Raw genomic sequence first — 26,284 nt, forward strand, 5'->3', positions numbered from 1 at the left:
ACTTTATATTTAAGCATATATATAACATTTCATACCATAGGATACCAAATAGATTAAATTTTATTGTCAAAATATCATCTTAACTTCTTTGAACACAAAACTAAATCTGTCACCCTGCACAGTGTGGCACCATTCTGACTCAAATATGTGATTTGGTTCCCTTTTACTTAACTGCTAAATTACAAGGTAGGGGATTTAGGAGATCAGAAAATCCAAAACCATCACAATCATGGTCATCTTTCCAAATAAGAAAACAAAACAAAAGAAACAAAAACACTGGGACCAGAAGGAACAGTTAAACCAATCCATTTAGTCCTGGCTCTTATCAGGGGCACTGTCTCCAATAAGAACATTTCTGGTTAATTTCTGGACCTTTCTATTTACATTTAGGGTTTTTGTTTTGTTTTTTTACTGATCTCTATCTTAAGACCCCAAAGAAAGCAACAGATTTATAAATGTGCATATGCCATGGTAATCCAATGGAAAAGTACTTAATGTATTCAAATAGTGACCTTTTAGGCCTGGAATCATTTTAAGATAAGACAAAAAAAAATTGGCCATAGGGGAAAGGCCACTGTTCAATGGTACCACCAATGAGAAGTCACCAATGGGAAAGCTAAATATATTCATGAAAAGCAGCTAAATATGTTACTTATCTGATTATTTACACAGGTTTTAAAAGGTTTCATTTTCCTGAATTTTATCCCCTCAATGTTTATAGAACCCATTTATATAGTCATCTTGAATGCTTCTTGAACAACACATGAGGTAAGGGAAGAGTGAAAAGTATAAATAAGCAACTTATCTCTGGCTGATCTCTGAAACATCAAAACAGAGAAATATGTTGTGGGAGATTAACTAGTTTGATTTCTAAGAATACTATGCTTATATATACATGATTTATCAAACACTAATAAATGAATTACAGAATGTACATATTCCATTTTAAAAATATTTACTTACTTACGTATTTAATTATTTACTTATTTACTTACTTATGTAATCTCTACACCCAACGTGGGGCTGGAACTCATGATCCTGAGATCAAGAGTCACATGTTCTCCAGACTGAGCCAGCCCCTCCTTTTTAACTATTTATTTTAGGGGGCACCTGAGTGGCTCAGTTCAGCTGAATGTCTGACTCTTGATTTCATCTCTGTTCATGATCCCAGGGTCCTGGGATCAAGTCCCACATTGGGCTCCGCACTGAGCATAGAGCCTGCTTAGGATTCTCTCTCTCTCTGCCTGTCTCTCCCCCACCTCAAATAATTAAATAAATAAAAGTTATTTATTTTAGAACGTGCATATTCCAAAGGACTCTCAAGATTCTGGTACCCTGAAAAACTTCGGGCTAAGAGCAGCAAAGTAACCTGTCCCAAATCACACCAAAAGTCCACACAGTTCACTGAAGCCCTAGTCATTTTCTATATAGTCTAACTCCAGTGTAGTACATATTCAATCTCTAAGATATAAAAAACTATCTAAAAAAATGTTATAACTCCTATACAATCAACTTCCTGATAGTACAAGGTCACTCTATATGAAATGTATATGGAAAGAGGCATTATAAAGTAGTAATTAAGAGCACAAACTGGGAAAAAATGTCCAAGAGTAAATTCTGGCCTTGACTTTTACTAAGTGTCCTTGAGCAAGATATTTATTTAACCTTTCTAGACTTACTTTCCTCATCTATAAAACAGGAAGAGTAAAAGCAGCTAAATTATAGCATTCATGTGTATAGTAGGAAGAAAAATGACCCCCCAAATATGTCTATATCATAATCCCTAGGATGTGTAAATAGGTTACATGCCAAAAAACAATTTAAGATAGGAGACAGAATTAAGGTTGCTAAGCAGCGGCTGGGTGGCTCAGCTGGTGAAGCATCAGACTCTGGGTTTTACCTCAGGTCATCACGATCTCATGGTTCGTGAGTTTGAACCTGGCATCTGGCTCTATGCTGACAGTGTGGAGACTGCTTGGGGTTCTTTCTCTCTCCCTCCCTCTCTGTCCCCCCCCCCCCCCCCGCTCATGTGCTCCCTGTATCTCTCTCAAAATAAATAAATAAACTTTAAAGAAAAGAATTAAGGCTGCTAATCAAGTGACCTTGAGATAGGAAGATTATTTTAGACTATTTGGGTGGCCCCAATGTAATCACAAGGGTGAAAGAGGAAGGCAGGAGTCAGGGTCAGAATGATACTATATGGAGAAAGACTTGACAGGGCATCAGTGGCTTTAAAGATGGTAGGGGGCATGAGTCAAGGATCAAGGACAGCCTCCAGAAGTTGGAAAAGACAAAACATTTTCTGATAAGGAATGCAGCCCTGATGTACTACTTCAGGTTTCTGACCTTCACAACTATGACAATTTTGTGTTGTTTTAAGCCACCAAATTTGTGGTAATGTTACAGCAACAATAAAATTTAATACGATGTAAGAATGAGATTTCTATGAAACATTTATGATGTTTCTCATACAATTAGTATAAAATAAATGCTTGCTCTTTTCATTTAAGAAACATGTATTTGTGTCCTTAATGCTGCAGCACTCACCTTAAGTCTGTTACCAATAAACCAAATAGTTTCATCTAAACTAATCTTGTTTTTCTAGTCTTTCATTTAAAGACTGATGTTATACTTAGGCTAATTATTCATTTTATGTCAAATGGTTAACAATATTCTATTAATTCTCTCATTGAAAAGACATATTTTACCAAATATCTTTGGAGGAAACAAAGGTAAGGTCCACTCCAACCCTGCCCTCAAGTAGCTCACCATCCACATTGGAAGACAAAGAACCAGGCAAGGGCAACAGAAAATGATATGATAGTGGCAACTTCAAGACACTATGAGAGCAGAAGGAAGCAGCACTTGGACTAAAATGAAGGCAGAAAGGTAACAAAGATGGTTTCCTGAGGAAGACAAGTTTCAGCTAAGATCTTTTTTTTTTTTTTTAATTTTTTTTTAACATTTAGTTATTATTGAGAGACAGAGAGAGAGCATGAGCATGGGAGGAGCACAGAGAAGACACAGAATACAAAGCAGGCTCCAGGCTCTGAGCTGTCAGCACAGAACCTGATGCAGGGCTTGAACTCACAAACTGCAAGATCATGACCTGAGTCTTAGTCGGACGCTTAACCAACTGAGCCACCCAGGCGCCCCTCAGCTAAGATCTTAAGAGATCATCGAAGTTAGTTCCAGGAAAAGGAGTGCCAAGAGTGTTTCCAGAGGGACTCCTGGGTGGCTCAGTAGGTTAAGTATCCAACTTTGACTCAGGTCATGATCTCATGGTTCATGAGTTTGAGCCCTATGTCAGGCTCTGCGCTGACACTGCAGAGCCTGCTAAGGATTCTTTCTCTCTCCCTCTCCCTGCCCCTCTCGTGCACTCCTCCCCACCCCCCCCCCCACCTTCTCAATAATTAATCAACTAAGTAAATAAATAAATAAAATAATTTTTAGAAAATAGTGTTTCCAGAAAAGGGAGCAACATGTGTAACAGCCTGTGGTCATGAAAGGGCATTGTGAAAGAAGTTCAGTCTGCCAGAACAAAAGTCAAGTGACTGAGTCAAATGTCTAAAGTGAAACAGGAGTTTAAACTACACCCTCAAAGAGTTTGGATTTGAGCCTAAAGGCAATGGGGAGCTTTGGAAAGGCTACCAGTGGGACAGTACAAATTTGCACATAAAAGAACCTCTTGGAGATTAGAGGAGAAATAAGAGATTGAAAGGAGTCTACAGCTGTAGTCCAGGCAAGAAATGATTGACTAAACAGCAGCAGTGGGAATACAGAGATGTTTGACTCAATAAAAACATTTGTAAAAAGTTAATTCATAAGCACATTGTGGGTCATGCGAATAGAAACAGACATCTCACAGCCTAGTCTTATCACAAGATTTCATGGCCCACTTCATATTTTTATTTACTGTTTTATCATCGGCTAATGTTGAAAGGCCTTTTTTTTTTTTTTTTCAATTTTTTTTTTTCAACGTTTTATTTATTTTGGGGACAGAGAGAGACAGAGCATGAACAGGGGAGGGGCAGAGAGAGAGGGAGACACAGAATCGGAAACAGGCTCCAGGCTCCGAGCCATCAGCCCAGAGCCCGACGCGGGGCTCGAACTCACGGAGCGCGAGATCGTGACCTGGCTGAAGTCGGACGCTTAACCGACTGCGCCACCCAGGCGCCCCTTGAAAGGCCTTTAAGGCAAGTAAAAGCCATGCATCATCAAAATGCACAAAATAAAGGGGGCCTGGGTGGCTCAGTTAGAAGAGCATGTGACTTTTGATCTTGGGGTCGTGAGTTCAAGCCCGGCTCTGGGCCTAGAGCTTACTTAAAAGGATTTAAGCCAGTTAAGCATCTGACTTCGACTCAGGTTATGATCTCACAGGTTAGTGAGTTCAAGTCCCGCATCGAGTGAGCTCCTGCCCACTTAAGGTGAGCCCCACTTCTCTCTCTGCCTCTCATGAGATTCTCTCTCCATCCATGCTCACTTGTGCCCTCTCCTCAATTAAAAAAAAAAAAGGATTTTAATATTTTAATTCTGAAGTCATTAATAAACTAAGTAACCCATCAAAATAATAGATTAGGGATTATGAATGGGTCCAGAACACCCCACTGTGGCATACAAGTTATTTTGAGCAGAGGGCATGAGTTGCTGAAGCCTTTTTTTTAATGTTTTTAAAAATTTTTTTTTAATATTTGTTTTAGTTTTCAGAGAAAGAGCACAAGTGGGGGAGGGGCACAGAGAGAAGGAGACACAGAATCCAAAGCAGACTCCAGGCTCTATACTGTCAGCACAAAACATGACACGGGGCTTAAACCCACAAACTCCGAAATCATGACCTGAAGTCAGATGCTCAACCGAGTCACCCAGGTGCCCCAATGTTTGCTTATTTTTGAGAAAGACAGAATATGAATGAGGAAGGGGCAGAGAGAGAGGGAGACAGAGATTCTGAACTGGGCTCTGTGCTGACAGAAGAGAGCCGGACTCAAGACTGGAACCTGCGGCGAGATCATGACCTGAGCTGAAGGTGGATGTTTAACCGAGTGAGCCACCCAGGCGCCCCTTCCTGAAATCTCTTACTCACCTAAATGCAGAGTCTCCCAAAAGAACTCCAAAGAATTCAATTATCATAAATCTCCAATCCAGGAACAACCAGAAATGATGGACTCTTATCACGTGATGAGAAGTCTCCACACCACACCTAAACATGCATTGTCACAGAACTACCAAATTTCCCATGTATTCTACTAAGGTCCCATTTATCTTTCCTAAAATCATTTGTTTTCCTGTAAGTACCCTTCTCTCTCTCCCCTTCCCCTATTAAGATGATACATAAGTCCTAAAGTCTATTTATTTGCCTCCTTGAGTCACATTTTTGTAAACTCTCATGATACATATGAAAATTATGTCTCTTCTCTTGTTGATCTGTCTCTTGCCACTTTAATTCACAGGCCCCCAAACACCAAAACTAACAGGGTAGAAAGAAAATTCTTCCTCACTGACAAGTGAAAATAAGTCTCATCTTTAAAAAGAAAAAACAGGGGTGCCTGGGTGGCTCAGTCAGTTAAGCGTCTGACTTCAGCTCAGGTCATGATCTCATGGTTTGTGGGTTAGAACCGTGCATGGGGCTCTGGGCTCACAGTTCAAAGCCTGGACCTTGCTTCGGATTGTGTCTCCCTCTCTCTCTGCCCCTTCCCCACTCGTGCTCTCTCTCTCTCAAAAATAAATAAACCTTAAAAACATTAAAAAACAAAAAGTAAATGAAAGAGAAGAAAAAGAGAAAAACAGTGACTATGATAATCATGTAAATGATGTTCCAACATGTTCAAAATAAAAACAATCCAATCAATTTTGGCTTCAGTCAAACATAACCCATCACATTACTTAATGTTTTAACTTTGAACTGTACTGCTTTTGTAGATGTTTTTATTTTAATTTGTTTAGGTTTTACATTGCACTCCAGCTATTAACATATGAAATTTATGGCTAGTTTTGTGTTTGCATATACATTTTATAAAAAATAATTTAACATTGGGGTTGCAAAGAAATATTTAATACCTGTACATTACTTAAGTTTTAAAAAACCGAAGAAATAGAACTGATAGGATTTGACGTGGAACTGAATATGTGAACTGATGTGAACTGAAAAGGGGAAGCAATCAAGGTTAACTCTCCAGATTCTAACTGAACAACTCAGTGGATGATAGTGCCATTCACTGGATAGAAGGAGAAGAAAAGAATTGGAGAAGGCAGAGAATAGCAAAAGGAAGAGGGGCTGGAAAATTAAACATACTTGCTGAGAATGCAAGCTGATGCAGCCACTCTGGAAAACAATATGGAGGTTCCTCAAAAAATTAAAAATAGAACTACCCTATGACCCAGCAATTGCACTACTAGGTATTTATCCAAGGGATACAGGTGTGCTGTTTCGAAGGGACACACACACCCCAGTGTTTATAGCAGCACTATCAACAATAGCCAAAGTATGGAAAGAACCCCAAATGTCCACTGGTGGCTGAACGGATAAAGAAGATGTGGTATATCTATACAATGGGGTATTACTCGGCAATAAAAAGGAATGAAATCTTGCCATTTGCGACTACGTGACTGGAACTGGAGGGTATTATGCTAAGTGAAATTAGTCAGGGAAAGACAAATGTCATATGACTTCACTCATATGAGCACTTTCAAGGACAAAACAAGTGAACACAAGGAAAGGGAAACAAAAATAATATAAAAACAGGGAGGGGGACAAAGCATAAGAGACTCTTAAATATGGAGAACAAACAGAGGGTTACTGGAGGGGGTTGGGATGGGGGATGGGCTAAATGGGTAAGGGACATAATCCATGAAATCCATGAAATCATTGTTGCACTATATGCTAACTAATTTGGATATAAATTTAAAAAAAATAAAATTAAAAAAATAATAATAAATAAAAACATACTTTCAGTTGGTACCAAGAAATCCAAGTACAGAGGTACAACAGAAAGACAGCTATTTGCAGCCAAAGAGATGGGTTTCAGCTTATGATATAACTTTGGTAATCACTGGCATATGCATAACATTTGATACCATGGGAATTAATGATATCCAGAGAGTATATATAGAGTAGGGAAAGAAGAAACCCCACCACAGAAATTATGTGAAATAATATTTATTATTTTCTTGAAGACTTTAAGTTCATTTACTTACTTTTTTAGCATAATCTCTACACTGAATGTAGGGCTCAAACTCAAAACTCTGAGATCAAAAGTCACATGCTATACTGAGTCACCCAGGCACCCTTATTGTTATATATTTTTAAAAAGCAAGAAAGAAAAAGAAGAGAACCAGGTCAGAACCCTGAGGAACACCAACATTTAAGAAAGAGAAGAGGGGCACCTGAGTGGTTCAGGTGGTTAGGCATCTGACTCCTAATTTTAGCTCAGATCATGCTCTCATGGTTCTTGAGATGAGCCCCTCAACAATTCGCTGACAGCATGGAGCCTACTTTGCATTCTCTCTCCTCTCTCTCTGCCCCTCCCCACCCACACGTGTGCTTTCTCTCTCTCAAAATATGTAAACTTAAAAAATTAAAAAAAAGAGAGACCGAAGGAAAAGGCAATCAAAAAAGGTGGAAATATTGAGAATATTACTGTTAAAAAAGTAGCAAACAAACCAGAAGGGTCTGAAATGAAAACAAGTAGTGGTAAAGGTTATCAGTTGCTGCTTGAAAAATACAATGAGAATTGAAAAGACATTTTTTGTACTTAGTAACCAAAAAGTCCTTTGTGGCCTTGTTTAGGGTTGTTTTGGGATGTGTGTGGAAGTAGAAGCCAAATTCAGAGAGGGTAAATAGGCAAAGAACCAAACAAGAGATTAAAACAAAAGCAGATGAGGGGCGCCTGGGTGGCTCAGTCGGTTAAGCATCCAGCTTCAGCTCAGGTCATGATCTTGCAGTCCATGGGTTCGAGCCCCACGTCAGGCCCTGTGCTGACAGCTTGGAGCCTGAAGCCTGCTTCAGATTCTGTGTCTCCTCTCTCTGTCCCGCCCCCACTCAGGCTCTGTCTCTATCTCAAAAATAAATAAAAACATTAAAAAAAAAAAGTACTCATCAAACAAAACTAAGAATAACATGGTATTTGTTCTTGTATCTCCCAGTATCTCCCTGCCTTGATTTTACCAGTTTTCTATCAGGACACTAAGTTTTGATAAATGTAAAAACACTGTCAGTTACTTTTGGGGAAACTCTTCTCCATGATATCAAAAGTTCCATGGGGTGCCTGGGTGGCTCAGTTGGTTAAGCATCCAACTTCGGCTCAGGTTATGATCTCACGGTCCGTGAGTTCGAGCCCCGTGTCGGGCTCTGTGGTGACAGATCAGAGCCTGAAGCCTGTTTTGGATTCTGTGTCTCCCTCTCTCTCTGTCCCTCCCCCACTCATGCTCTGTCTCTCTCATTCTCAAAAATGAATAAATGTTAAAAAAAAAAAAAAGAATAAAATAAAAGCAAATGACCACTTCTCAATTACCCAAACAGCGGCTTCAGAATCAAAGTGATCATAGGTTCCACCTTTATAAATTCCTAGTGTACTCAAAGGGATCCCAGAATCTGCATTAGTAAAAATTCCATGTAGTCATGGTTCTCAGGTACCTCAGAATGAAACTGTATAAAGTTTAAAAACCACTGATTTGAAAAATTATTGATACATGATTATTCGTGAAATCTAGCATGCAAAAACTGAGATACTTCTGCATACTATCCCAATGAATGCTAAGCAAATTATAATTTTAAAAGTTTCTTCAAGAAAGCCTACTCAACAGTCACAAAAGCACACTGAATAAACTACCCCTTTCATGCAAATTTAATAGTAAAAGGAAGAGATGTAGTCTGGCATGGTTTCCCCTCAAATTTCAGGTAAGAAAAAGACTTATGATCTTTGTATTCTTAAGCAATTCATTCATTAATCCATTCAGTAAATACATATGGAGCTAATATTTACCAAGGACAGTTTATACTTTCCACCTATCATACATGAATCCAACTTAATGACCAATTCAAATTATTTCATGTAAGTATAAAAAAAAGAGAAAAGTAACCAAGTATTCAAAAATATCACATTTTAGCGGGGCCTGAATAGCTCAGTCAATTGAGCGTCCAGCTCCTGATTTCAGCTCAGGTCATGATCCCAGGGTCGTGGGATTGAGCCCTGCCTTGGGCTCTGTACTGAGCATGGAGCCTTAAGATTCTCATTCTCTCTCCCTCTCTCTCTGTGTCCCGCTCTGGCACTCATTCTCACTTGCATCTCTAAAATTACAAAAAAGAGGGGGTGTCTGAGTGGCTCAGTTGGTTAAGCGTCTGACTTCGGCTCAGGTCATGATCTCATGGTTCGTGGGTTCAAGCCCCGCATTGGGCTCTGTGCTGATAGCTTTGGATTCTGTGTCTCCCTCTCTCTCTGCCCCTCCCCCACTCACACTGTCTCTCTCTTGCTCTCTCTCTCTCTATGTTAAAAAAAAAAATTAGGGGCGCCGGGGTGGCGCAGTCGGTTAAGCGTCCGACTTCAGCCAGGTCACGATCTCGCGGTCCGTGAGTTCGAGCCCCGCGTCAGGTTCTGGGCTGATGGCTCAGAGCCTGGAGCCTGTTTCCGATTCTGTGTCTCCCTCTCTCTCTGCCCCTTTCCCGTTCATGCTCTGTCTCTCTCTGTCCCAAAAATAAATAAACGTTGAAAAAAAAAATTAAAAAAAAAAAAAACTAAATTTTAAAAATCATTTAAAGAATCACATTTTAGATAGCAATACATTTCTTAAACCTTGAAAAGTTCCTTTTTTGTGTGTATGTGGTTTTTTTTTTAGACTATATTTATCTATTTTGAGAAAGAGAGTGCACAAGCAGGGGGAGGAACAGAGAAAGAGGGAGAGAGAATCACAAGCAGTCTCGGCCCTGTCAGCACAGAGTTTGATGCAAGGCTTGAACTCACGAATAGTGATATCACGACCCGAGCCATAATCAAGAGTCAAATGCTTAACTAAATGAGCCACCCAGGTGTCCCAGGTGTATATGCTTTTAAATACAACAGGTTTGAAGGGCAAATTAAGTACTGGGAAAATTTTTTTGATTCATCACGTCACCCCACACATCAAAATATATTCTGATCACTTAAAGAGCTGACTAACTGAAACTACAAGTGCAACAAATGGATGCCACTGAATGAATACAACTTGTGGGTCAGTCACTAAAAATAAGGGCTTTAAGGAAACAATGGAAAGAGAAAAGCAAATGCAAGGAATTTAAGCGGGGGGAGGCTCAATTTCAAGATCTAGAAGACATTTATGAAATGTGATGCTGAAATCGTCAAAGAAATTGACTATATACTAACAAAAGTAAGGGTCAGGTCATATATTAATTATAATCCAAAAGAAAATAAACTAGGTGGAAGGTTTAAAAAATATCAGCAAATACTTACTACAATTATATGCATCCACCTACACAAAGAAATACAAGAAAATGTTCTGATCCTTGATTGAGAATCTAATTCAAGATGCTAGGTCCTGGGATTCAGAGATAACAAACCAGATAAACTCAGTAACAGTGTTTAAATGAGACCTCCTAGGTTTGAAGCTAGGATCCACAATTTATTATCTGTGTGACTTTGAACTAGTTCCTTGCCCACTCATTACAGTTTCCTCGTCAGTACATAACAGTTCTTACTCCATAGGGCTGTTGTGAGGATTAAATGAGATGATGCAGATAATGCAACCTAGCACTGGGCATGGAGTAAGTAAACAATAAATGTTAATTCTTATGGTTACAATTGTCTTTCAGGAACTTCCAGTCCATCAGCAGAGACAAACAAGAAGCTGAACACCTTAAGTTTTCATAGACATATACAAAGACTTTATGGAAGCCCAAAGTTACTGCCCCCCACTGAAAACATGAAAGGGCCACAACAATCATTGCTACAGACCACATACCAATTTTATTCATAGCATAGTTTAATCATGACTAAAGACTTCTTATATCAAGTACACAGGCATAAACATGGTTTACATCATTGTGAAACTAAAAAACATCTACATTTCCATCATGCCTACAAAAGAGATAGGAGCACAAGTCTTAGCATTTAAATTGATGACCAAACAATACCAGCCCCGCCCCAGCAAAATTCTATTATTTTAACTGCTAATGTTGTAAAAAAAAAAAAAAAAAAAAATCCATGGAAAAATTCACCAGAAAAGGAGTTGGAATTAAGCTCTAATCTTATACTAAGTGAATACGGATTTAGTGACTTAAATTGCAAAATACCCAATTCTAAAACTTTCATCCAATAAAACTGGTTAATTTCTAATATGCTAGACACCATGTGGAGAGCTAGAGAAAGGATGATGTGCAAAAGCAGATAAATATCCTTGTTATCACAGGATTTACAGTCTAGCAGGCAGACAGATGTTATTTTATAAAATAACAATACAACAGGAAAATCTGGTTGGGACAGAGAAGGGCAAATATCCTTCTCACCTTTAATCTAGATGGGAAAAAGTGATTATTACATAAATATTGCAACACATAAAATTAATAAAACTGCATAAAATTAATAAAACTTGCTTGCCTTAGCAAGCTGACCCAAATAGTCAATTAAACTGCTAATTAAAAGTGGGAGTCAGGGGCGCCTAAGTGCATGGTCAGTTAAGCGTTGGACTCTCGGTATTGGCTCAGGTCGTGATCTCACAGTTTGTGAGTTAGAGCCCCACATCCGGTTTCAAGCTGACAGTGCAGAGCCTGCTTGGGATTCTCTCCCCCATCTCTCTCCTCTTCCCCAGCTTGCACGCGTGCACATGCACTCTCTAAATAAATAAATTAATTAATTAATTAATTAACTAACTAAAAAAAAGTGGGGGTGCCTGGGTGGCTCAGTCGGTTGAGCGTCCATGATCTCACAGTTCTTGAGTTTGAGCTCCACATAGGGCTTGCTGCTGTCAGCATGGAGCCTGCTTTGAATCCTGTCTACCCCCGTACCCCCCGCACCTCCCCAGCTAGTGCTGTCTCTCTCAAAAATAAACATTAAAAACAAAAAAAGTAGGAGTCATGAGGAGCACCTGTCTGCCTTAGTCCATGGAGTATGTAACAACCCCTGATCTCAGGGTTGTGAGTTCAAGCCTCACACTGGATACAGACATTACTCAAAAAAAAAAAAAAAAAAAAAAATCTTTTTAAAAATTTTTTTAATGTTTATTTTTGAGAGAGACAGAGACAGTCACAAAGACAGAGACAGAGACAGAGCATGGGTGGAGGAGGGGCAGACAGAGAGAGGGAGACACAGAATCTGAAGCAGGCTCCAGGCTCTGAGCTGTCAGCATAGAGCCTGAAACAGGGCTCGAACCCACGAAATGCAAGTTCATGACCTGGACCAAAGTTGGACACTTAACCGACTGAGCCACCCAGGTGCCCCCAAAAATATTATCTTAAAAAAAAAAAAAAAAGGTGGGAGGCATGATTTGCCTTTAGCCTTATTACATACTAATGAGATGAAGATATGCCAGTTCAAATAGTCTTACAGTTTCACTGTCAATTTTTGCAAAGAAAATATGTGTACACAAATCTATACAGGCTCAGAAAAACCTGTCTAGACAACCTTTAGATTGTAATGCCATGTAATAATCCACTACAGAAAAAAAATGTCTTGTGTGTGAGGAATTATGTAATATAATGACACCATAGGGGTGCCTGCATGGCTCAGTCAGTTAAGCATCTGACTCTTGATTTTGGCTCAGGTCATGATCCCACAGTTATGGGATCAAGCCCCAGGCAGGGCTCCATGCTGAGTGTGGGGCCTGCTTAAGATTCTCTCTCTCCCCCTGCCCCTCTCCCCCAAGTTTAAACTCTCTAAAATAAAAAAAATAATAATAATGGGGCACCTGGGTGGCTCAGTCAGTTAAGCATCTGACTTCGGCTTAGGTCATGATCTCACAGCTCATGGGTTTGAGCCCCACACCAGGCTCTCTGCTGACAGATCAGCTTCAAATTCTGTGTCTCAGTCACTCTCTGCTCCTCCCCTACTAGCACTCTGTCACACTCTCTCTTTCAAAAATGAACATTTAAAAAAAAAAATTTAACAAAAAAATAATGACACTATAAAATATGATACAAAGTTACAGAAAAATGAAAAACTATTCAGTCTTTTGACTATCTAAAAAATATCTGAATATTCAACTGAACTGTAATATGTAATTTAAGAAAGCTACCTTAGGAGGTACAGGCTCCCATCTATGGAATAAGCTATGGTGATCAAAGGTACAGCATAGAAAATACAGTCAGTGGTGTTGTAATAGGGTTGTATGGTGAGAGATGGTAGCTATACTGGTGGCGAGAGCAGCCTAAGACATAGAAAAGTCCAATCAGAATGTTGCACACCTCAAACTAATGTAACATTATGTGTCAACCATGGTTTTAAAAAGTTACATTAAATCTAAAGCATAAAAATATTCAAAAGAAGGGCGCCTGGTTGGCTCAGTCGGTTGGGCGGCCGACTTCGGCTCAGGTCATGATCTCGCGGTCCGTGAGTTCGAGCCCCTCATCGGGCTCTGTGCTGACTGCTCGGAGCCTGGAGCCTGTTTCAGATTCTGTGTTTCCCTCTCTCTGACCCTCTCCCATTCATGCTCTGTCTCTCTCTGTCTCAAAAAATAAATAAACGTTAAAAAATATATATATATATATATTTAAAAGAATATTTAAGCACCAATAACTGCCTTGAAAGAGTTAACCAATAAAATTAGATTCCAGCACTGAACTTTTTTCTTTCACCTTCTAGAGAAAAGCCTTCTCCAATTCTCTATCACATCCCTACTGACTTTATTATTAGTGGGATGAACAAAGAAACCCAATACAGGTCATTAGCCACTTTACTAGAATAATTCTACAAAAAAATTTTAGAAATGGAGATTATAAAGACTTTCGAAATTGTATCTTTAAAAAGTGTATGTATTTGCAGTCCTATGATTTCCTTTCCTAAGTGAATCCCTATTGGTCCTGGGCAACCTGTGTACAGGGACTGTTTTCTTATTCTCTTTTACAGTCCCAAGGACAGAACTTAAGAGATGTGTAACAAATGTCCATGGATAGGAATAAATCATCATAGTGACAACATCTTTTATACTACACATTGCAGTGGCTAAATTCCTTTAATGTTTCAAAATTATCACAATTACATATAAACTTACACGCATATTTGCAGGATTTGCCATTTAAAACTCATGTAAAATTGCAATTTATGGATTGTAAGAAAAAGCCACAGCCACAGGACATTTTGCTTAAGTTTCTTTTTTTTTTTTACCTTAAAGTGAAAGTCTTAAAATGATTTCATCCCCACCGTAAATGTTACTAAGTAGCCTAGAATAAAACGTAGTTTACTTAATCTGTTACCACAAATATGAGAAAGAACAATTCATTCAACTTAACACCATTACAGTCCTTATTCCTGCTTCTGCCTACAAACCTGCCTACTCATAGACATTTTTAAAAGTCTTTTAGAGCCTTCTTTGTAAAGAAAACAGTAGTCTTCTCTAAACATAATGTAAATTAGCTAATATAATCACTGGCTATTTTCCAGAACTTCACAACAATCTTAGTTTCCAATGAGCAATTTATTTTAGTTTTATTCTATTAGTTTTCTTTCCACAAGTCAAAGATTTATAAGTAAATCAGTAATTTGGCAAAATCAGATGTTGACAAAAAAATCTTTCTTTCTCTACTATAATTATAGTAAGCTTAGCAAATCACAATGTAGGACAATGTAAAGAATCTCAGAAGAAGCATAAAACTATACAACTCTCACACCAAATGACAAATTGTAGTGCCACATTGTACGCTGTGGAAGGGAGGTTCAGAGGTGTATCTAACCACTTTTTTCAAGTGAGGTAAGGACCTCTGTAAATCAAACAAGAGATTTAATATTTCGTTCCTCCAAAACTGGAAAACTGAACACGTGGCCTAGGTACAATTTGGATAAAATTTTGGAAGAGATGAGCAGGCCTTAAAAGAGGACTCCCAAGGGGTGCCTGGGTGGCTCAGTCGGTTAAGCGTCCGACTTTGGCTCAGGTCATGATCTCACGGTTGATGAGTTCGAACCCCACGTCAGGCTCTGTGCTGACAGCTCAGAGCCCGGAGCCTGCTTCGGATTCTGTGTCTCCTTCTCTCTCTGCCCCTCCCCTGCTCATGCTCTCTTTCTGTCTCAAAAATAAATAAAAACATTAATAGAGAGAGAGAGAGAGAGAGAGAGGGGAATCCCAAAAACACCATCATTCATTCAACTCCTCCAATTCCGACTAAGACCCCCTCCCCACTGTAGGCACTGCGGAACTGAAAATAATCAGTCCCCGATCTCTGCTCTCTGGAAGACAGGGTGAAGTGGCACGGAGGAAGAAAGCACATAAACAGGCACTATGAGTCTTGTATGCGAGTTCTGAGGTATGCATCGAATCTGTATTTTCATCTATGTATACCCAGGGTGTTACATACAGCAAGTGGTCATTAATTGTTCAGCGAACGAATGAATAAACATGAAACATCAACAAGAGCCCCGGGTTGCGGCTGCATATTCACCGCCGTCTCCTTGGCCTAGCCGCCCACCATCACCCGCTCATTCCCCCGGCCGGGAGGTTACCCTCTCCTCCGGTTGCCACAGGCAGCTGCAGTAACCAAAGGTCAGCTTGAACTCGGACCCAGGCTGCGCCAGCCGCCCGCCCCAGGGCTGTACTTACCGTTGGTGTAGAGAGACCCCGAGGCCGAGGCGGCCCCGTTCTGGGCCTGGAGGCCGGCTGGGGCGCCGCCGGAGATCGGTATCCCCGGCTGGGACATGACAACGGTGCGTATCGGGGTTGGAAGGGGCTGGTCTGGGTCTGCGACAGCGCCAAACCAAAGAGGTGAAAGACCACTGCTGGAAGCGGAGGGAAGGCGCTAACGACTCGACTGTAGCGAGGAGGAGAAAGGGCGGTGCATCAGGTGTTTAGGTACAGCACGGCATTCTTCCCAGCCCGCCAGCGGCCACGGCTTGGCCTGGGAGCTGAGGCTTGGGAGTCAGACCGGAGAAGCCGAGAACACCCGGCTGGAAGGCGGCAGCCTAACGAGAAGAGGCCCCGGCCGGAAGTGGCTGTCAGCCGGGAGCCGCGCAGGCGCAATAGGGACACGTGGCACTTCCGGCTCCGGGCTCGCAGCTTCTGGTGATGTCGGTGCGCAGTCTTCTCCCCTCGGGGCTGCCCAGAAGCCACCTGACAGCTCCGGGTGTCCCAGCCCGAAGTACCGTGCTAGACTTCGCCAGCCACGTCACTGAGTCTCACCGTCGGCCGGAAGTGGCGTGTGTCACCTCTACGGAAATCCCCGCCGTGGTAAACGTCATCTCGCCCGCAGTGCCGGGATCTGAGAGCAGTCAGGGCTTCAGTAGCTGCTTTCCAGGGGTAGGACTGACACTGCCTCTCCTCTTGCTTTTGTGAAAATTACCAGTCCTCTGTTGAGACAATACCTCTGGTAGCCGAACCGACTAATATTCATTGCAGTATTTCATTTCACATTTCATCATCATATTACAGGTGTAAATTTAAAGGAGTGGTTTTTTTTAAGGGAGTAGCTAATTATGTACGCGTGTTAAAAATGTAATCAAATCGGTAGCAGGGGTAGCTGAGTGGGCTCAGGTCATGATCTCGCTGTCCTGAAATGGAGCCTGTAGGGGCCTCTGCACTGACAGTGTGGAGCCTGTTTGGGTTTCTCTCTTTCCCTTTCTCTCTGCCCCTCCCCCTGCTCTCGCTCGCTCGCGCTTTCTCTCTCTCTCAAAATAAAAAAAAATAAAAAGATTTGTGTCCTTTAAAAAAAAAGTATAATCAGGGCGACTGGGTGGCTTGGCTCAAGTCATCATCATATGCTGGTTTATGAGTTGCAGCGCTGCATCAGGCTCTGTGCTGACAGCTCAGAGCCTGGAGCCTGCTTCAGTTTCTGTCTCCCTCTCTCTCTGCCCCTCCCCCGCTCACGCTCTGTCTCTTTCTCTCTCAAAAATAAACATTTAAAAAAGTGTAATCAAATCAAGGAGGAAGCCTTTGTTTTTTGACTAGAGGACACCAACTAATTTTAATTTTGAAACTCACTGATTCATAGCAGAGTCATGCGAAAGTTCATTAACAGCACATTTAAATGGCAGTTTTATTTCCTCTTCTAGGAGTTTACAGTAAGGTAAAACATTCAAACTCCCTTTTGGGGCAAATAGACTTTTTTTGTTTTTTTTAACTTTTGAGGCCAAAGGGAGGTAGAAACCAGAGTGACTGGATAATACAGTTAATTGATGATCTTGGTAATCATTTTAGCTGCCTTCATTCTAGTTAGATTTTTCCTGCTCTGAGCTGATGATAAAGCTCTTCTTTAAATTATAGATTTGTACTGTTGATTAAAATGTCATGCCAAGGGTTTTGCAATCCGTGAAAGGAGAAGTACATATTATTTAATTCATTTAATATCAAATGCCTGCTCTGAAATACACTTACATTGTATAATGTTAAATTACATACAAAATAAGCAAGAGTTAAACCACTGTGTCAGGCCTGGAAAGTAAACCGTAAGAATTCAAATAATAAAGAGTTAAATTTTATCCTAACCCTGTTTTTATCATTTGCCTCAGTACCATGCTAAAAATGTTATTTGCTGTGTGTGAAATTAAACAAGATACAAACAAGTACAAAGATTTCTTTCAGATGAAGATGAAACTTTTGGTCAAACTTTATTGCTTTGTCTTCAAAGGGACAAATGCTTAGACCTGGTCTCAAACTTGCAGTAGTTTGAGCCTGGTGGCTCAGCTGCTTAAGTGTCCAACTTCAGCTCAGGTCATGATCTCAGGGTTCGTGAGTTTGAGCTGCACATCAGGCCCTGTGCTGACAGCCTGGAGCCTGCCTCAGATTCTGTGCCTCCCTCTCTGCCCCTACACCATTCTGCTCCCCTCTCTGCCCCCCTGACATTCTGCCCCCCCCTCAAAAATAAATAAACATTTAAAAAAACACTTGCAGTAGTTTAATTTTTTTCTTTTTTTTTTTTTAATGCAACTTCTTAAATGGTTTATTGACCTTGGCACAGGAGTTTGATTTGGTTAAATCAAGCTTTCTTTGGACTTTGTTCTGTTTAAGCAATATCTTTGTGTTCAGAGCGGGGGGGAAACGGTAGAGAGGATTAACCATTTTAAGACATAAATCATGGCTGGTTAAATCAGGTTAAACGCACATAATATGTTAGTGCGTTTTCTAAAATTTGTTCCACCTGTGTTGTTATTCTACAAAAAACTGGTTAAGTCTTTCAAATGTTTTTTACATGTTCAATGTAGTCAATTTTAAAATACTGAGAAGAAAAGCAACATTTGTCATCCGCCTACCCTCAGGGACATTAGGAAGTTAAGTTTAAGGAATTGAGGTAAGAGAGCATAACTTAAAAAGTTAAGTATCTTATGAAGTATCATCCACACATTGTCAGATCATTCTCTGACTTCTTTTTTTTTTCTCTCTCTCTGACTTCTTAAAGCGTAGGTACATAAACATGAAGCAAAAATTATTAGTGCTATTACTAGTTGTTAAGGTTATTGTTTTTATTTTGTTTTGGTCAACTACCTGTACCTACCCTACAGTACTGTATGTTTTTCTTTTTTTTTTTTTTAACGTTTATTTTTTTTTGAGACAGAGACAGAGCATGAACAGGGGAGGGGCAGAGAGAGAGGGAGACACAGAATCCGAAACAGGCTCCAGGCTCTGAGCGGTCAGCACAGAGCCCGACGCGGGGCTCAAACTCACGGACCGTGAGATCATGACCTGAGCCGAAGTCAGACGCTTAACCGACCAAGCCATCCAGGCGCCCCACTGTATGTTTTTCTAAACTGATGTCAGTAACATATTCTACCTCTTTATCCTTGTTTTCCAGAACAACAGGACCCTTCTGCCACGTATATACCATTCATATGTATATGAATCAGATTTTCTGCACATAATTTTCAAAGCCTTCAACCCTACTTTAGATTATAAACAAAAAAATAAGTGACACTAAAGAGTCTCAGCAAGGAGACAGCACTATACAAAGAATATTCCATTAAAGTTGATTATTTATTTAGACCCAAAAGAGGTAGACAGCATTCCTAATAAAATTTGCAAGCATGCAGAAGTGGACTCCAGCTCACACACTAGGGCCCCTTTGCCTGCCTGCTCATCACTGTTGAATTGTCAGCTGATAAACAGGAACAATTCTGTTTACTTTTCAGAATAGGGAGAATTCTTTTAGGTCCTTTAATTATTTAAAAATTGGTCCTATTTCAAACAAACAAAAAATGGTTTCAATTACAAACAACAGGTTTGTTCTGAAACTCTCTTGTGACTCCATTTTAAGAACAGTTCCTTTAGCCTCATTTGCCTATGACAGGACATCTGTTTGTATCTAAAGTCAGTAGCTCTGAAGCTACATCACAAGAACACTCATCTCATCCTACACCAAGCCAGCAAATCACATTGATTTCTTTGAAAACTTTTCATCTTTATGTGGTTCTTGCCATTCTCACTGCCCACAGATCAATTTTCATCATCTTGCACTGGAACTATTAGGATAGCTTTTCCAGTTCCCTCCCTGCAATCCATCCTACATGTTGAATTGAGCTCCTCAATACTGATTCTGTCTTTATTTTCCTGTACCCCAACACCTGTAATGCTCCCTGTGCCTGTTCCATCAAGTTTCTCTGCATGGCTTTTCTCATCTTGCATTCAGTAAAATCCAAAGTCCGACTCAGCCTTCAGGGTCTCACATGACCTGGCCCTGCTAACTCTGTCTTCTTCCACATCCTCTCTCACTCACTCCGTTGCAAACACCCTTGCTATTTCTCTAGCTACTCGAGCACAAGCCTTCCTTTTATACTTATTTCCATTACTTCGGGTGGTCTTGCCCAAGATACACATTGTGGCTCAACCTCTCACCCTTTCAGCCTTTATTCAAATGTTACCTTATTGTTCAGCCCTTCTCTGAGCACCTCAGCATACCCTTCCTGCTTACTCTATCCCACCCTACTTTTTTTTTTTCATTGCACTTCTCCTCAGTGTTAAATACTTGGGCCTATGTTTGTCTTTCTTCAGTGGAATAAAATTGTGTACATATCCTGCCCATTCTAACGTAATTTTGATTTCATATCTGTCTTCTTGTTTAGAGTGTCAGAGGGACCAAAGACTGTGTCCTTTTCACCTCTGTATTCTCAGCACTTCGCTTGGGGCCTCACCCTAAACAGGTGTCCATTAAATGTTTTTGAATGAATAAATTTAAAGTGTCATTTTTTCCCATCTTATGACTGTTTTGCCCCTCATTAATTCACTACAAGTTCATATTTCACATATTGCCTAAACCACATTACTAGCACTTGTTTATAAATTATGTGGTCTTTAATTCTTTTAAGTTATAACTTAAATTCTTAAATTCTTTTTTAAAGAATATTTTTAAGTTCATTTATTTTGAGAGAGAAAGAGAGAACAAGCAGGGGAGAGGCAGAGAGATAGATAGAGAGAGAGAGAGAGAGAGAGAGAGAGAGAATCCCAAGCAAGCTCCACACTGTCCACACTGTCATCACGGAGTTCAATGTGGGCTTGAACTCATGAACTGCGAGATCATGACCTGAGCCGAGACCAAGAATATGACTGTTAACTGACTGAGCCACTTAGGTACCCCTAATTCTTTTAGGTTCTTAACTATTATACTACATTGTGCCCCATCTAATACAGTCTTAATAGTATAACTGGTCAGGCCCCATCTTCCCAGGCAACACTGGAAGTACAATATCAAATCCCAATTTGTTTTCCTTTTCTAACACCAAATACATCCCTCTGTCCCTACACCCTCTACAATACCCGCACACCACAATATCAGAGATCTGAAATGCAACTTGCCCTCTAAAACCGATCTTTTCATCATACTTTCTGCTAAATGACCTCACCAGCTCCTTCATTCATTGCTTAATTAATTCATTCAACAAATATTGATTAAATGTCTTCCATACGCCAGGCACTTGCTAAGCACCAAGCAAAAACAGAACAGGACAGACAAGGTCTCTTCCTACTGTAAATTTTACAATGGAGGAAACAGAAAAGAAAAATGTATATAAATATATGTTTTTAAGAGTACAATTTGGTGAGTGCTATTGAGGTATCGATACTCAGAGAATAACAAGTAGAAGCCTGATTTGGATAGGAGGTGACATTTAAGATGTGATCTAAAGGATGAGAAATCTAGCTATGCAAAGAGAAAATGGGAAGAAGAAGGGCTCTGGCAAAAGGGAAGAGCACCTACAAAAGCACAGAGGCAGGAATGAGCTTGCTGTGGTGAGCAAGGCAGAATGGCAAGAGACAAGATTAGAGGAGTAGAAGGGGCCAGAGCCACAAGCAACTTATAAGGCATTGTAAGGAATTTATTGGCTTTGGGAAGCAGTTGAAGAATTGTAAACAGGGGAGTAATTTGATCCAATTCATGCTTTCAAAAGAATGCATTAAAAAGAAAATCCAGGGCACCTGGCTGGCTCAGTTGATGGAATATTGACTCTTGATCTGGAGGTGGTGAATTTGAGCCCCACATTGGACCTAAAGATTACTTTAAAAAAATCCAGGGGTGCCTGGGTGGCTCAGTTAAGCATCTCACTTTGATTTTGGCTCAGGTCATGATCTCAGGATTTATGAGACGGAGCCCCACATCGGGCTCTGAGCTGAGCAGGAAGCCTGCTTGGGATTCTCTCTCTCTCCTTCTCTTTCTGCCCCTCCCCTGCACATACACACATACTCTCCCTCTCTCTCTCTGAAATAAGTAAATATTTAAAAGTTAAAAAAAAATCCAACAGCTGTGATGATAATTGATTTCAGGGAAAAGAATGTAGTTTTTGCAGTAAATCAGGCCAGGGATGCTGGCTATCTCAGTGAGGTAGTTATAGAGGAAAGAGAAGTAATCTATGTTAAAATTTTGGACTTTCATATCTCTGCACTTTTTGCTACTAACATGCAATCAATACCGAAATCTTATAGGTTCCAACCTTTACAGATTCTCACACACAATTCCCTATTTCTCTGTTCCCACTGACCAACCCAGGCTTTTGTTACCTTTCACCCCCATGATTGTAGCAATCTCATTACTGATCTCAGTTTTCAGTCAACCCATTCCAATACAGCACACACACTACTGCCAGAGCAAACTTTCAACAACAGCTCTGACCATGTTCCTTCTGTACTCAAAACCCTCAAAAGGCTCTATAGTTTGGGAGCCAAGGTCCCCAATAGTCCAGCCCAAATCTACCCAGTCAGATCAAAGTACTTGCCTGATGCTTTTCCCATTTGTCTTCCTTTTTGTATGTTATTCTCTCTCATATCATCTCTTCTGGATATTAATCCCCATTTTATATATACATGAACTTTATTGGCTAGTGATGTTAGAAGCTAGAGGTTGTGCTCTTTTATACTCTATTATACTCTATTAAAAATGCATCCATTGGGGTGCCTGGGTGGCTCAGTCGGTTGAGTGTCCAGTCTTGGTTTCAGCTCAGGTCATGATCTCACTGTCATGAGATGGAGCCCTGCGGGGGCTCTGCACTGACAGTGTGGAGCCTGCTTGGGATTCTCCCTTTCCCTCCATCTGTGCCCCTCCCCCACTCACGCTCTCTCTCTCAAAATAAACAAACTTTAAAAATGTTTTTTAATTAAAAAAAAATAAAGTTGTCAATTATCCTACCAGAAAAAAAAGAAAAGATCGGGGCGCCTAGGTGACTCAGTCGGTTGAGCATCCAACTTCAGCTCAGGTCATGATCTCACTGTTTGTGGATTCAAGCTTCACGTCGGGCTCTGTGCTGACAGCTCAGAGCCTGGGGCCTGCTTCAGATTCTGTGTCTCCCTCGCTTTCTGCCCCTCCCCCACTCATTCTCTGTCTCTCTCTATCTCAGAAATAAAACATAGAAAGAAAGAAAGAAAGAAAGAAAGAAAGAAAGAAAGAAAGAAAGAAAGAAAGAAAGAAAGAAAGAATTTATTCTGGAATAGCAGAGAATTTCATTTCCAGACACAACCTAGGGCTTTGCAAGTCTAGAGAACAAAGGAGGACCCCTCTTTAGAGAAGAATGGCAAAGTTGAGAGGTGGCTGTTATAAACAAAAAGCCCATTGGAATAAACTGGGAGTTCTAACTGTAGTGGCTTTTCATTGGCTGAGTTGTGACAGTCTCTCATTGGCTGGACTATTGCTGAACAAAGAAAAATTCTTCCCTCCTCCAGCTGTGGTAGTAAAATATATGCTTTTTCCTATTGGGAATGCAAGGTAAGTCTCTTCCTGCAACTGAGGAAAAGTGGTAGGGTATGAGAGCCCTCCCTTCTGGCCTCCTGATTCCATTTTAAATGGGGTTTCCTTTTCTTAATTTTCACAAATCAAACTGAATTCAAGAGTAGATAAGTGGAAAGGAGAGTAGACTGGAACAACAGGTTTCTCTAGCTCACATCAATGGACTTTAGGGAAATTTTTCAATCTCTTGAGGATAAAAATGTACCTAGAATCCTTCATGTTATGAATGAATCACTAACTCATATGAATTGAGTACCTATTGTATGCCAGGCCCTGAAAATAGGTTCAAGAGAGGAAAAGGCAGATATGAGGAAAAGCTCAGGAAGCTTACAGAATGCCTGTTGGGGAGACTTTTCAAAAATAATCATACATATTTACTTGTACAATTATAAGGTAACTTGAATGTAAGGCGAATTGTACAGTTGCTGGGGAAATCTGTTAAGAGAGAGATTAACCAAGTCTGTGAGGGAGGTTCTGACCAGAGAGGGCTAAAGATTGTAAATAACGCAGCTAGGTGGGAAGGAGAAGTTTGGACAATTTGTTCTGACAGAAGAAATGACAAATATGAAGGAAAAACACATGGGCTGAGCCATTTCCTGAGGCTGTATCAGAAAGGGGGACATCCAGTTATAGATTTTGTTGGGAATTTATCGAATAACCCATTCTTTAACCGCCATCTCCTGTTCCCCTCTCCTAGAATCCTGGCTCAAGAGCAATCTTGAGAGCATCACACTTCCATTCAAGGCACGCAAGTATTTTTATTTAAACATATTTAAGGGTGGTAACGTTAACCCATTAGTGAAGAACAGCCGAGTCAAGACAGTCTTACTTAAAGCTCAATACCTAGCATCTAGCACATTTTCTGGTACATAATAAGCTTTGTAAATTACTTGTCAATTCAAGAAACTCGTGTACTTTTTTTTTTTTTAATGTTTATTTTTGAGACAAAGAGAGCGCCCCCGCGAGAGCAGGGAAGGAGCAGAGAGAGAGAGAGGAGACAGAGAACCCCAAACTGGCTCCGAGCAGTCAGCGCACAGCGCGGGCTCCAACCCACAAACTGTGAGATCGGGACTTGAGCCACCCAGGCGCCCCTAAACAGGTATACTTTAAAAAGGTACTTTAAGGGGCACCTGGGTGGCTCAGTCGGTTGAGGATCCGACTTCGGCTCAGGTCATGATCTCACAGTTCGTGGGTTTGAGCCCCGCATCAGGCTCTGTGCTGACCGCTTGCTCAGAGCCTGGAGCCCGCTTCAGATTCTGTGTCTCCTTCTCTCTCTGCCCCTCCCCCGCTCACGCTTTGTCTCACTCTGTTTCTCAAAAATAAATAAATGTAAAAAAATAAAAAAAAAAGATTTATATAAAAAAAATAAAAAAGGTACTTTAAAAGTCTATTTTTGAAAAACGATTGTCATGGATAATTTTCCCAAGCTAGAGACTCGAGCTTCTTTCTCTGCCTAGGCCCTCAGGCCTCTGAAGCTCTTTCGGGCGGAAGTGGGGAGACCAGGTTGCGGAAAGGCTGGCCCCAACCACCAGGCTCGCTCAGCGTGGGGACTGGCGGCGGAACCGCGCGAAGGCGGAACTTTGGACGGGTGGAACTGCGGTCCTGCGGACCGTCGGGAGTGAAACACCCCCCGGCCCGGAAGGACCTGACGCGAGCTGGGACCTCGGCAGCCATCGCGCTTTGCAGTTCGAACTAGGAGGGTGTGGAATCAACGCCAAGCGAGGAATTGCGCTCTCTCTAGTAGCAGGTGAGTGGCGGTCTCTTCTCCTGGTAGAACCGACAGGCGGCTGGCCGCTGTGGACCCTGGGGAAAGCGCACTTTTCGGGCCTGGGCCCACTGGGGCCCTTGCTTGTGGCCAGGCAAGAAAGGGGTGCCTGTTTTCCTCTCCGGAATCTGCCGGCACTGAGGCGGAGGGGTTCCTTTGCTGCTCCGCAGGGGCCGCCCTGATGGTCCGCTGCACAGCACACCTGCTGCTGTCAAACGGTGCGTTATTTCAGGAAAGAACGAGGGGACTCTGCCGTAGGCAAGCCCTTCTTTCCCCTCCGCCTCGGTGTCCTCATATGGTAAGGTGAAGGCTGCAGGGATCACTGACAGCTCAAAACCCTGTGACGTCGTGTGTTTTCAGTTCTCCCAATTCGTGTGGGGGCAAAGTGAAATTCCTTACTAGTGCAAGTTAACGTTTGTTCATAGTCCAAGTCCCAGCTGCGTGGGGGGAAAGATACACAGTTGGGTGAAAACTGTAATGATTTATAGATTGTTCCAAGATTTTCCAACTTAGAAATTTGTTTTGACAACAGCTAAAACCGTGACCTCTTTGGCTGAAAGAACCAAACTCATTAGGAACGTAAGGTATTTGGTACATTGGGCAAAACGAGGTGAAGGAATACTTTTAACTTTATAAATTAAACCTAATATTATTTGCATATTCATCTATCAAGCTCACTATTACCACGTGTCCTACTCTGAAGAATATCCTATGTTCACTGTTAAAATACCGGTTAAGAGTATGCCGCCTTGAAGCAAATGAAAGAGAAGGAAACATTTACTGACTTTCCTATGAATGTGGCGCTAGCCACAACAATCCACTAAGGAAGGTAATGGTATTATCTCTGGTTTACAGATGAGGAATAAAGGAAGATTTACAATTTGTTAAAAATTAGTGGTGCTGGTATGTCAAAGCAAACTGTGTATCTAATATTGCTTTAATGATTTACATTCATCACCAAAATACTTTGAACTTTAAAAACTAAGCTTATAGTTCATTGGCATTTCCTGAGTTTGCAGAAAAGGAATGTTTTGCTTTTATTTTAGAACTGTTAGACAAGCATTGTTAGTAATTAGGAGGATTAGCATTTCAAAAAAAGTACGCTTTAACTATCTTTCCTTTCACTTCAAGCAGGAATTGAGACAAAAGACTAGGCTATCAGAAATGAAAATCACTGCCACAGTATTTGAAACTTATAA

At 40.9% G+C, this 26,284-nt stretch overlaps 3 protein-coding genes across 5 annotated transcripts in view; 2 read left to right on the top strand and 1 right to left on the bottom strand.

Annotated features, from left to right (window-relative positions):
• Nucleotides 1–15,860, bottom strand: part of SEC24A (SEC24 homolog A, COPII component) — a 73,234-nt gene extending 57,374 nt beyond the window's left edge. For both annotated transcript variants that reach the window (XM_086703811.1, XM_025924127.2), the window contains exon 1: nucleotides 15,730–15,860. In XM_086703811.1, coding sequence (XP_086559937.1) covers nucleotides 15,730–15,826 — 97 coding nt within the window. In that variant the 5' untranslated portion in view covers nucleotides 15,827–15,860. The remainder of the gene's footprint in view (nucleotides 1–15,729) is intronic.
• Nucleotides 15,861–16,191: 331 nt separating this feature from the next.
• LOC147584466 (uncharacterized) lies at nucleotides 16,192–24,942 on the top strand. 2 transcript variants are annotated; one of them, XM_086703829.1, is made up of 3 exons: nucleotides 16,192–16,422; nucleotides 24,018–24,068; nucleotides 24,778–24,942. In XM_086703829.1, the coding sequence occupies exons 1-3, from the start codon at nucleotides 16,192–16,194 to the stop codon at nucleotides 24,940–24,942; spliced, it is 447 nt and encodes a 148-aa protein (XP_086559955.1). The 2 variants fall into 2 exon arrangements, with proteins under 2 accessions (XP_086559955.1, XP_086559963.1); XM_086703837.1 differs by having other exon boundaries at nucleotides 16,192–16,353.
• Nucleotides 24,930–26,284, top strand: part of SAR1B (secretion associated Ras related GTPase 1B) — a 28,299-nt gene continuing 26,944 nt past the window's right edge. Inside the window, exon 1 of the mRNA XM_025923680.2 lies at nucleotides 24,930–25,067. The gene's annotated coding sequence lies outside the window, so the exon portion shown is untranslated. The remainder of the gene's footprint in view (nucleotides 25,068–26,284) is intronic.

This window comes from Puma concolor, chromosome A1 (genome assembly GCF_028749965.1).
Source record: "Puma concolor isolate L17-30 chromosome A1, mPumCon1.1.hap2, whole genome shotgun sequence".
NCBI lineage: Eukaryota > Metazoa > Chordata > Mammalia > Carnivora > Felidae > Puma > Puma concolor.

Excerpts from the sequence above, each read along its gene's own strand:
- LOC147584466 (XM_086703829.1), top strand. The coding sequence starts at position 16,192 with ATGTCGGTGCGCAGTCTTCTCCCCTCGGGGCTGCCCAGAAGCCACCTG. Across the intron at positions 16,423-24,017 it reads TCAGTAGCTGCTTTCCAGGG|AATCCTGGCTCAAGAGCAAT; the intron begins GTAGGACTGACA and ends CCCCTCTCCTAG. Across the intron at positions 24,069-24,777 it reads CACACTTCCATTCAAGGCAC|GCCCTCAGGCCTCTGAAGCT; the intron begins GCAAGTATTTTT and ends TTCTCTGCCTAG.